Consider the following 12,573-nt stretch of genomic DNA (forward strand, 5'->3'; position numbering starts at 1 on the left):
CTAAACCTCTTACTTTCTGATGGTAGTAGTTGCCGCCGAATTGCTTCCCCTACCAGTTCCTTGAGTTTCTTCTTCAGATCTCTGCTGGTTTTCTTATAGAAATATAGATCTCTTTCCAGCTGATGGATTTTATCTTCATAATTTTTTAAAGTTTCCACAATGCCTTCCCCATCTCGCTCTATAAAACAGAAATTTACATTTAAAATCAGTTTAAAATAAATGACTGAAAATCCTAACAGCGCTCCCAGACTCTATTTAAAGGATGAGAAGTATGTTACAGGTATCTGTTCCTTGAATGGATTTGTTTTCAGCTACAATATGGATTCTTCTGCCTGTAAAATGTTTTCAAAGTAGGATGAGCCCTTCCCCATCCTAACCCTTAAAACTACATATTTTTCATGATTCATAAGCACTTTTTGAGTAGTTACTAACTAAATTTATCCTCAGAACATCAGAAGTAAGGTCTACATTTGGAACCCTGTCCAGCTGCATCAGTGTCTTCAAGTTTGTATCAGGAACTGTGGATATATAAAAGTCATAAGCCTAAGGTTTATCGGCCCAAGAAATATACGACCAGGGAACTTCCCTGGTAGCACAGTAGACAGGAATCCACCTGCCAATGCAGGGAACATGGGTTCAGTCTTTGGTCCAGGAAGATTCCACATGCCGAGGAGCAACTAACACCATGCGCCACAACTTCTGAGCGCGTGCTCTGGAGCCTGTCAGCTGCCACCACTGAGCTGGTGTGCTGCGACTACTGAAGCCCCTGCGCCTACAGCCTCTGCTCCACAACAGCAGGAGCCCTCGTGATGAGAAGCCTGCCACGTCGCAATGAAGAGTAGCCCCTAATCTCCGCAACTAGAGAAAGCCCATGCAGCAACAAAAACCCAGTGCAACCAAAAATAAATAAATAGATTAATTTTTTAAATAAATGCAATGCTTTAAGGAAAAAAAGACTGGGCGTGGGTTCCATTCCTTGTCAGGGAACTAAGATCCTACATGCCTTGTGGCATGGCCAAGAAAATTGAAAATAAAAAAGAAATATACAACCAGAAAAACCAGAAACCTGTCAGAAGAGGCTGAAAGATTAAATTACAAAGGAAAAACCACCAGAAAAAGAGAAGTGGGGAAAAAGCCATAAGTAAACCTCTAGTTTATGCCACAATATAACTTAAAACTTCTAATTAATATTTAGTAATGTTCACAACAGTTCCCTTTGAGTTATGTTCTACAACCAGTAAAATTCAGTTTATTGATCTTCAGACCTACCCTCTCCTACTGGTAAATCTAGAAAATGGTCCTGAGCTCAGTTGCTCAGTTGTGTCCGACTCTTTGCGACACTATAAACTGTAGCATGCAGGCTTCCTGTCCTTTACTATCTCCTAGAGTTTGCTCAAAGTCATGTCTGTTAAATCAGTGATGCCATCAAACTATCTCATTCTCTGTCACCCCCTTCTTTTTTTGTCTTCAATCTTTCTAGTGTCAGGGTCTTTTCCAATGAGTCAGCTCTACATCAGGTGGCCAAAGTATTGGAGCTTCAGCTTCAGCATCATTTCTTACAATTAATATTCAGGGCTGATTTCCTGTCCAAGGGACTCTTGAGAGTCTTTGCCAGCACCACAATTCAAAAGCATCAGTTCTTTGGCACTCAGCCTTCTTTATGGTCCAACTCACACGTCCATTCGTGACTACTGGAAAATCATAGCTTTGACTATACGGACCCACCCCTCTGTCGGCAAAGCGATTATCTCCGCTTTTCAATAAGCTGCTTAGGTTTGTCATAGCTTATCTTCCAAGGAGCAAGCGTCCTTTAATTTCATGGCTGCAGTCACCATCCACAGTGATTTTGCAGCCCAAGAAAATAAAGTCTGTCACTGTTTCCATTGTTTCCCCACCTATTTGCCATGAAGTGATGGACCAGATGCCATGATCTTAGTTTTTAGAATGCTGCATTTTAAGCCAGCTTTTTCAGTCTCCTCTTTCATCCTCATCAAGAGGCTCTTTAGTTCCTTTTCACTTTCTGCCATTAGAGTGGTATCATCTGCATATCTGAGGCTGTTGATATTCCTCCCAGCAATCTTGATTCCAGCTTGTGCTTCATCCAACCCAGCATTTTGCATGATGTACTCTGCATATAAGTTAAATAAGCAGGGTGACAATATACACCCCTGACTTACTCCGTTCTCAGTTTGAACCAGTCTCTTGTTCCATGTCCACTTCTAACTGTTGCTTCTTGACCTGCATATAGGTTGCTTCTTGACCTGCATGACAGGTAAGGTGGCCTGGTATTCCCATCTCTTCAAGAATTTTGCACAGAATGTTTCCTACATAAATATTTTCAGTTACAACTTAGTTATGAAAAACGTGTCCCAGCTATAGTAATGAATGATTTTTAAAATGTTCTCATTTGGCTAAAGCATGAGCTTTTTTGTAAAATGCCAATCACTTGAAAAAACATATTAAAAATTCTATTAAAATATCACTTTTAGAGACGTAAGACAGAATAACATGATGTAAAGAGAACGTGTTTGAATGAAATAAAGTGTGGAATCCAGTAAAGGAAGTCCTGTCATCAGGCAACTAGTTGCTAATTAATTGGTTATAAAATTTAACTTACAGGCAGACTGCCTCAACACTCCAATGCATAGATTTTCCAATTTTCTGCTTACTTGGGTTTCTTCTTCCAGATCCCTTTTACCACATTTCCAGCTCTAGATTCACAAGAATGAAGACCCAACAGCTAAGCTGCCTGAACTGAAGTATTCCAGGCATTGAAGTATCGCCAGGCAGTGGTTCTGTTGCCATAGAAACTGTTTGTGTACCAGTCATAAGCCCAGGTATTGTGAAGACCAACCGCTATGACAAGTCTTTCCACACCACAGTTGACAGTTGAACTAAACTACTGTGTGCTAAGGAACAGTATGTGCCCATCAATGGTAGACTAATTTTGACCTAAGCTATAATCTTTAATGCATAAAATTTACAACTGATATAACTAAAAGGAGAACTATAACCAGACATCTTACAGAACCTATCACTTTAATTTTATAAAGGTAAAGTGATTTAAATATCAAGGTTCTATATCCTAGAAATGGGGACCTTTTCAGCTATATATCACCAAGCCAGATGTCATCCCACATTCCTACACAGTAACTAGACAAATAACTAACAGGATTGCAGCAGTTCTCTGTGTGTCGCTGGGGATAGGCAGACGAGATGGCATTTCAGGCCTGAAGTGCCTTACATCTATAGGGCTATCCCAGCATGTGGACCCAAACACACAAAGCACAAAGCACGTGTTAGTAGTAATTATTTATGCATGTTAGGCTTTAACTGACCCAATTCCTTTCCTGATCCCCATCCTCTACATCATCTTTACACAGCTGATGAGAAGGGGCAGTTACCTTTGAAATGATGTAACAGCAGCTGCATTTTTTGCTCATGTTCCTTTTGCTGGAGGATCAGTCTCCGGTCACACTGAAATTTCAGATGTTCCAGTGCAGATTCTAACTCACGAACCACGTTATCCCGTTCCAGAACTTTCATTTTAATTTCTTCATTCTGTAACTTTAGTTTCCGTTCAACTTCTCGCAAATTAACCACCTAGCAAAGACATTTTTTGACCTTTTAACTGTCTTAGACAGCCTAATATAATAGATTAATTTACTTCTCTTTAGACTTCATAAAGATGAACGCCCTTAATCACCATGGTATAACTAGGCAAATGCTTTGTAACAAACCCACAAAATAACTAGCCTTTTTTAATTTGTTGGGATTCTGAATTGGTAACAACTTCAATTTAAATATAATGTTGGTCTAACCATCACCCCACCATCATTTCTTAGACATAATCTTTGTAGTTTACATTTGTAATCCTATAACTATTTTCCCGGTCTAAAAAAATATCAAGAATTCTAAAGACTCTTGAACATCTAGATAATTCTCATTTTTAACTCCAAAGTGAATGTTATAAATAAGTGACAGAATTTTTTCAGCTATAAATAGAGTTTGGCCTGAGACTTTACTTTTAGTCCAGTGGGTTCCTCTTTGCACTGATATAAAGTAAAAACACTTCAGACAATATCTGTGTCACAGTACTTGTTAATAACATAAAGACCTTCTCTCCAGAAAAATACTAATCTCTATAAAGGGTTCTTAAGATCAGAAAAATCCACTGACCTTGGCCCTTGCACTAAGACCACCACAAAAGAGTTATCTGTATCAAAGCCTCAGACAATATGCACCATTATTTCTGCCCTCCAAACACCCAGTGATGGGATGCACTCACATCAATGATAGAAGTGTACTTCTGATAGTCATTATCCAAGAGGAGGGCTGTGTATAACACTTCTATTAATTTTTTCATCTTTATTTCACTTGTCTCACAGAATTAGAACTTTATTTTAAAACTTCAGTGTTTTATTTTTCATTGTCTATTATCTTAAACTGAATATATTTTTCAGAGAAAAAAGTAATCTACTTGCTTAACATTTCATAAAATATATCTTAAGAGAAGACATTGGAGAAAAGACGGATATTATTTTCAGTGTTATGAAACATCTCTATCAGTAAACTGTAAAATCTGTATAAAATATCTTAATTTGTATTAAGCACACCCAGGTTAATGCTAAAATCGATCACTATCTTTGTCACTGATGTACCATTTCATCTCTATTTCAGTTCATAGAGCATGATGAGAAAGTATGATGAGAAAGCACACCCAGGTTAATGCTAAAATTGATCACTATCTTTGTCACTGATGTACCATTTCATCTCTATTTCAGTTCATAGAGCATGATGAGAAAGTATGATGAGAAAGCACACCCAGGTTAATGCTAAAATCAATCACTATCTTTGTCACTGATGTACCATTTCATCTCTATTTCAGTTCATAAAGTATGATGAGAAAGGTACCCCTACCCAGCAATGAAGGAAAGGGAACCCAAACCTGGAGGGTCCCTTGATTTTTCATGAATGCTAAGTAGGAACAACCAAATTTAGAAAACATCCAACTAATAGTGCCTGAAGAATATTTGGATTAAATTCTTTGGATTTTAAAACTATTTCAAAAAGCATCCTCCTTTCAAGCAACCCTTCAATTTTAAGAACCTCACTAGAATTTAGGCCTACAATACTTGGATAAGCACAAAGATTTCAGATGACAACATTCAGGACTGTAAAGTCTTCATATATGTGAGCTGCATACCCATCTTGATCCCTACTTATAAGAAAACCCTCTGTCCCTGAAAAACAAACCTTATTGAAATATCTGAAAAGAACAGCTCTAATCTCAACAGGACTCAGGCAAATTAGTTTTTCTAAGACATTTGCTTCACTGTGAGAGAGGTTTTGAAATGATGCTCTGAGCAAGTTTTGGCGACTCTGGATACTTTCGTTCTTGTATTCAATTGCGGCTTCCAAAGCTTCAATCCCTTCTTCAAGTTGGAAAAGAATATGTTCTTCCTAGATATAATACAATAGAAATCACTCATTTTAAATGAAATAGTATAACTTGGACTTTGTCATACTCTAAGATCTTACTATGCTATTTGGGTCTAATGGACATTACCATTCTTCTACCCTTCCCTCAAACCAATCCATGGTGGCTGCCAAATAAGTATCATGAATTGTGCTGTATTTTCACCACAAAACATTACAGCATTTTTAGTTACAGAATTCCTCATAAAATAGAAACTCAAATGTTTCTTGAAGAACTGACCCTCTAGAAATCCATATGGCCAACAGGTATATGAGAAGATAAGATACTCAACATCGCTAATCATCAGGGAAATGCAAATAAAAAAACCACAGTGTGATACACACCTGTCAGAATGGCCATCATCAAATAACAAATGTTGGTGAGGATATGGAGAAAAGTGAATTCTCATACATGGTTGGTGGCAATATAAATTGGTTGCAGCCACTGTGGAAAACAGTATGGAGGTTTCTCAAAACACTAAAAAAGAACTACTATATGATCCAGCAATTCTACTCCTGGGTACATATCTGGGAAGAAAAACTAATTTGAAAAGATACATGCACCTCAATGTTCATAGCAGCTTTATTTACAATTGCCAAGGTATGGAAGCGACCTAAGTGTCCACCAACAGATGAATGGATAAAGATGTGCTATATATACACAAAGAAATACTGCTGCTGCTGCTAAGTCACTTCAGTCGTGTCCGACTCTGTGCGACCCCATAGACGGCAGCCCACCAGGCTCCCCCGTCCCTGGAATTCTCCAGGCAAGAACACTGGAGTGGGTTGCCATTTCCTTCTCCAATGCATGAAAGTGAAAAGTGAAAGTGAAGTCGCTCAGTCATGTCCGACTCATAGCGACCCCATGGACTGCAGCCTACCAGGTTCCTCTGTCCATAGGATTTTCCAGGCAAGAGTACTGGAGTGGGGTGCCAGAATACTACTTGGTCATAAAAAAGAACAAAATTTTGCCATTTGCAGCAGCAACAAGGATGGACCTGGAGGGCATTATAGTAAGTGAGTCAGACAGAAAAAGACAAATGCTGTATCACTTATACGTAGAATCTAAAACTCACAACAAACTAGTGAATATAACAACAAAAAAAAGCAGACTCACAGATACTGAGAACAAGATAGTGGTTACCAGTGGCAGGGCACATAATAGGGGCTGGGGAGTGGGAGGTACAATCAACTGGGAGTAAGACAGGCTATAAGGATATATTATACTACACAGGGAATATAGCCAATATTTTGTAGTAACTTTAAATGGAGTATAACCTTTAAAAATTGTATTAAAAAATAAAAATTAAAAATGGACACTCTCCCACTCTGCAAACATAATTTGCTCATTCCTATCTCTATGCCTTATTTAACAGTGTTCTATCTAAAATGACCTTCTTTCTTATATCTATCAATACATACCATGTTTTTCATAATCCAGCTCAAGATTCTGATTCACCAATGCTGCCTTAATTCAATCTTCCACCAAATGATCACTGCATTGCTTTGGATAAATAATGCATTAAGTATAGCTTTATTAGGTTTCCCTAGTGGCTCAGTGATAAAGAATCTGCCTGCCAATGAGGAGACGTGGGTTTGATCCCTGGGTGAAGAAGACCCCCTGGAGAAGGAAGTGGCAACCCACTCCAGTATTCTTGCCTGGGAAATTCCATGGACAGAGGAGTCTGGCGGGCCACAGGCTGTGGGGTCGCAAAAGATTCAGGCATGACTTAGTAACTAAACAACAACAACAAAATAGCTTTATTACATTATCTATAACTTGATTTTTATATTCATCAAGATTTAGAGTTTTCTCATCTTTCTGTCTCTTCTCAGATGGAGTAGAATTCCTCAAGAGAAGCATAATGTTTTCTACTTTTTTGTTTCTTCCATAGGGCCCAGGAACTGTCCTGGGCACTCAAGAATTCCTTAAATGCTCAAATGTTTTGCTGAATTTTAGCCTCTCAGACCTTTAGATCTGCAGGGCTGGGGGTTGACTTTGACAGCCTTGAGGGGAAAACCTTATTCTGTGGTTCTTGGCAAAGCTACCCAAATTACATTATAAAATAGGGCAGTAGAAGCTCATGATGTCACATAACCTCCAGTCAAGTTTGTCTTCAATTTCTTTCATCAACTCAATGAACAATAATGTCATTAAATCCTCTCCCCTGTTGCTTCTTAACCAGCCCCTTCAACTTCTTCTCATACTTGCTCAAATCTAAAACACTACAAGATACAGCAAGGTGATTCCTAGCCACTTACTTTTTGTTAGTAACTTTCCCTTACTTTGGACACTGACCATAAATATTTGCAGAGAAAATCCAGGCTCAAAAGTTCATCTTTGTCTGATAAAATAATAAGTTATGGTTACCACTGCCAACTGAAATAAAATTTTGAAAAAAAGTCTGGGACAATTTGGGAGCCAATAAATGCAACGCCTTTTACATAGTTAAAAAAATAATGATGAAGAGAAGCCACTGCTGCTGCTGCTAAGTCGCTTCAGTCGTGTCCAACTCTGTGCGACCCCATAGATGGCAGCTCACTAGGCTCCCCCGTCCCTGGGACTCTCCAGGCAAGAACACTGGAATGGGTTGCCATTTCCTTCTCCAATGCATGAAAGTGAAAAGTGAAAGTGAAGTCGCTCAGTTGTGTCGACTCTTAGCGACCCCATGGACTGCAGCCCACCAGGCTCCTCCGTCCATGGGGATTTTCCAGGCAAGAGTACTGGAGTGGGGTGCCATTGCCTTCTCCAAAAGAGAAGCCACATGTTCCCTTAAATGAAAACTCCTAAAAGTTATTTCTATTGGGGGTTGAATTTTGCATATCTACTTGGCTAGGGCTTAGTGTGGAACAATGTTCCTGTACTTTCTAAAACAATTAACCCTTAATGCTCTAGGCCTTTGTTATAGATGATGAATTACCAAGTATCACCCAAGAAAGATGCATAAAGAAAAGGTGCCCTCTTTAGAAGAAATGAGAGAAAGAGTCCCTCAAATCATTTTCTGTGTTCTGTGAAAACCTCAGCTGAGAAAGGCCATACTCAAGGCAAGTGTGAGTCTCCCTATCCCTGGCAATGCTAGGAAGGGGCCACATTCATGGACCTCCATGAGAGGACATCACAGTCTCTAGTCAAGCCTGGCTCATGGCACCAAACACATGCTAAGGAAACTCAGTACATCTGACAAAGTCTCAAGGAAACAAAGTTGGTCAGGTTTATCATTTTTATGTTTCGGTAACAAGGGTGAAGGAAATCATCCAAGTGATCCATCATACAGTACTTCCAGTTCCAAAGCATACTGACTTACTTCAGGTGACAACATGCTACCATTTTTAAGTTTCTCATCCACACTGTTTCTTTGTCTCTGCAGTTGATCCTTTTCTCTCTGGAGGGCTTGTACTTGTTCTGAAATCTTTATTTTCTCCTCAGCTGTGCTGCTCTGGAGCTGCACATTCTTTTCAGACAACTCTTGGTCCAACAAGCTCAGGCGAGTTGATATTTTTAAACTGTCTGTGTTCAAAGCCTAAAAAGATAATCAACCAGACACCCTAAGGTCAGTTATTAGAAATACAGACTATAAATAAATCAGGAAAAAAACAGAGAGAAAACTACTATGTGAACATATTTTTAGCTCTTACATTATTATTTTCTCCCATGGATTTTTTTGGGGGGGCTTCATTTTCTAAGCCTTAAGTTGAATGTCTTTTTTTAAGTGGAGATTTAAAAATAAAGTTTTTATTATTTATTTGGCTGTGCCTGGTCTTGGTATTTCATCAAAATAATTACATGTATATACTACCATAAGGTTTATAATTTTTTTAAAAAGAAGTCTCCTACACCACCCTTTCTCTGATTCCTGCTCCCTAGAAATGACCATCTTTAACCTTTAAAGCTATTTCTTCTGGTATATGTCCATGTTTCTAAATAACATTACCAATTTTAGATGCTGTCTACTGGTTGTCTATTATGAAAGATAAGGATTTGGCACTCTTATGCCTCCTTGTCTGTATTTCCCCTCCTTGTATTCTCCCAACTTAAGTTGTATTACGGTTTTTATTTAAATCAATAGTTTACATGACTTTGTGAATATTATTCATAACTGAACTATCTAGGACAAAATGATCATATTTCCATCTGGAACAATTTTTTTTTGTTACCTTGTAACTAATTCTTTTCCAATAGAACTATAAAATTCCTCTCAACATTATTTTTTCAGTTGATCAAAACTTAATCAGGGAATACTTTCATTCTCTTCTCTTCTGGCAACATTTTGCCTAGAGTCTCCATCCCCCTGCTCCAAACTAGACTATAGTTGTTCCTGGACTTCCTTTGGTACTATTGAAAATTTCCAGTAAGAGCACATTTTCTGGCTCCCAAGGCTTTCTTTTCCATAGCTTGTGTCCTCATATTTAAGGAGCACATCCTCTAGCAGTTTCCTGAGACAGGCTAGGTTATAGATAATTTTTTTCACCTGAAAATGTCTGTATTCTACCTTCCCATTTAATTTATATTAGTCTAAAAAGAGAATCTTTGTTTGGATACCATTTTCCTTATGAGTTTTAAGACTGCTTCAGGTCTTCTAATGAAGAAGGTTGAGAACTCCAGTGCCATTCTGACTCTCAAGATTTATACAATGATATGCTTTTGGTAGTCTTTGCTATGCCCTTGATAAACTATTTCAACCCAGAGTTTCATATCTTCAGTGTTGCAATTGTTTGTATTATGTCTTTGATAATCTCCTCTTCTCCTGCTTCCTCTGTTTTATCTTTCTGGAATTCCTGTTACTTGGATGATGGACTTTGTGGGTTTATCTGTCAATTAAATTTTATTCCTCTTATTTTCTATTTATTTTTTATTTACTTTTTGAGATGTTTCTTAACATTATCCTTCAGAGCTTTTAATTTCTAAAAGTTCTTTCATGTTTTTCATAGCCTGCAGTTCTTGCTTTATGGATGGAGTATCAGCTTTTACCACCTTGAGGATATTAAGATTTTTAAAGTTTTTTCAGCTCCTTGTTCTATCTTTAATTTTTCTAATCATCTTTTTTTTTTTCCTTTTGTTTTGGCCTCCATCTTTAATGTTAGTAGCATTCCTGAGATCTCCATCATACTTAAGAGTCAGGTATTAAAATGCTGATACTGTGGTGGGTTAAGACTTATGACAGTAGGATATACCTGGAACCTGGACACTTAGTTGAGGGCTCCCAAATGTAAATTTTTAGGCTATTTTTTCCTGGGACTGTTTCAGAAAAATCTACCAATCTTCTGCTGGGAAGTATAAGTCTGGCTGCCTGCATTTTGGGATATATGAAGGGGTTAGGAAATGGGTATCTCAGGATTCAGACTTCCATTCATTCCCTGTTTATTTTTACTTACCCCAGCCCTCTGCTGTACCTGGTTCAATCTTCAGAAAATAAATCATCTAGTCCAGAATTAGAAAAGGATGGTTTCCCAACCATGCCCTGTTTTCATTCTCAGGCCTCACCCCTCCCTTCTAAAATTCATGGTCCCTTCATTTCTGAGTTTTTTTTCATGTTTATGTGAATTATAGCTTGTGAAGCTGTTACTAAGAAAGCTAAAGGCTTGACTCTCACTGGAGTCCCTCATCTAGGCACTTGGATTTCAGCTTTTTCTGCTCTGCTAAGCCAGTAACCACTTATCTATCTGCTTTCCAGCTTACATTTTTTTGGTAACCTTTTGTCTTCTGTTATCTCCCCTACTCTTTTTTCCCTTTATGTGTTTATAGGGTTTTTTCAGTAATAGCTTTACTAAAATATAGTTCATATACATCGATTTAAAGTGTATAATTCGATGGTTTTAAGTATATTTGCAAACTTGTACAACCATCACCATAATCAATCTTAGAACATTTTCATCAGTCTCTCAGAAGAAACCCTATGCCCACTAGCACTCATTCTATTTCCTCGCCAAGCCCTGATCCAGTTCTAAGTAACCAGTATTCTACTTTCTGTCTCTATGGAATTGTCTACTATGAATGACTTCTTTCATTTAACATTCATTTAACATGTTCTCAGGGTTCATCCATGTTGTAGCACATATCAGTGCTTCATTCCTTTCTACTGTTGAATAATATTCCGTTATATGAATGCGTACCACATTTCGTTTATACATTATCAGTTGAAGGACACTGGGTTGCTTTCATTTTTTGACTATTACGAATAATACTGTTATGACTATTCATGTACAAGTTTTTGTGTGCACTTATGTCTTCACTTGATTTGAATGTACACCTAGGAGTGGATGCTAAGTCATTTGGTAATTCTATGTTCAACATGTTATCCAAAGTAACTGCACCATTTTACAATCCCACCAGCAATGTGTTAGAGTTCCAATTCCTTTACATCCTCACTAAAATTATTTTTCTGATTACAGTCATCCTAGTGGGTATGAAGCAGTATCTCATTTAAATTTTGATTTGCATTTACAGGATGACTATGATGTTGAGCATCTTTCAACGTGCTTACCGGCCATTCACAAATCTTTGGAGAAATTTCTATCTGAATCCTTTGCTCGTTTTTAAACTGGGTTGCCTTTTTATTACTGAGCTTTTAAAGAGTTCTACATCTGTTCTAAATACAGACTTAATGATGTACAAACACCTTCTCCCATTCTATGGGTTATCTTTTCATTTTCTGGATGGTGTTCTTTATATTACAAATGCTTTTAATATTGATGAAGTCCAATTTATCTAATTTTTTCTGTTGTTTGTGTTTTAGGTGTAATATTCAATAAACTACTGCTTAACCTAAGGTCACAAAAAGTTATACTTATGTTTCTTTCTAAGATGTTTATAGTTTTAGCACTTACATTTAGGGTCTTTGATTCATTTTATTTGTATATGGTATGAATATAGACTTTTTAAGATAAATCTTTTTTTTAATTTACTTTTGGCTGTGCTGGGTCTTTACTGCTAACGGACTTTCCTCTAGTTGTAGTGAGAGCAGGCCACTCTAGTTGTGGAGTGAGGGTTTCTCACTGCAGTGGCTTCTCTTGTTGTGGAGCACGGGCTTTAGCATGTGGGCTGCAGAAGTTGAAGTTCATGGGCTATGGGGTACAGGTTCAATAGTTGTGGCACAC

The 12,573-nt window shown here is 37.8% G+C and overlaps 1 protein-coding gene across 12 annotated transcripts in view; it reads right to left on the reverse strand.

The window, feature by feature from the left end:
- Nucleotides 1-12,573, reverse strand: part of KIF27 (kinesin family member 27) — a 92,623-nt gene that overhangs the window by 10,994 nt on the left and 69,056 nt on the right. For 11 of the 12 annotated variants that reach the window (XM_044940234.2, XM_006059111.4, XM_044940236.2 and 8 more), the window contains 4 exons: nucleotides 8,784-8,999; nucleotides 5,257-5,463; nucleotides 3,405-3,603; nucleotides 14-178 (listed from right to left, as the gene is read on the reverse strand). In XM_044940234.2, coding sequence (XP_044796169.2) covers nucleotides 14-178; nucleotides 3,405-3,603; nucleotides 5,257-5,463; nucleotides 8,784-8,999 — 787 coding nt within the window. The remainder of the gene's footprint in view (nucleotides 1-13; nucleotides 179-3,404; nucleotides 3,604-5,256; nucleotides 5,464-8,783; nucleotides 9,000-12,573) is intronic. The other variant, XM_044940235.2, reaches the window with a different exon arrangement.

This window comes from Bubalus bubalis, chromosome 3 (assembly GCF_019923935.1).
Source record: "Bubalus bubalis isolate 160015118507 breed Murrah chromosome 3, NDDB_SH_1, whole genome shotgun sequence".
NCBI lineage: Eukaryota > Metazoa > Chordata > Mammalia > Artiodactyla > Bovidae > Bubalus > Bubalus bubalis.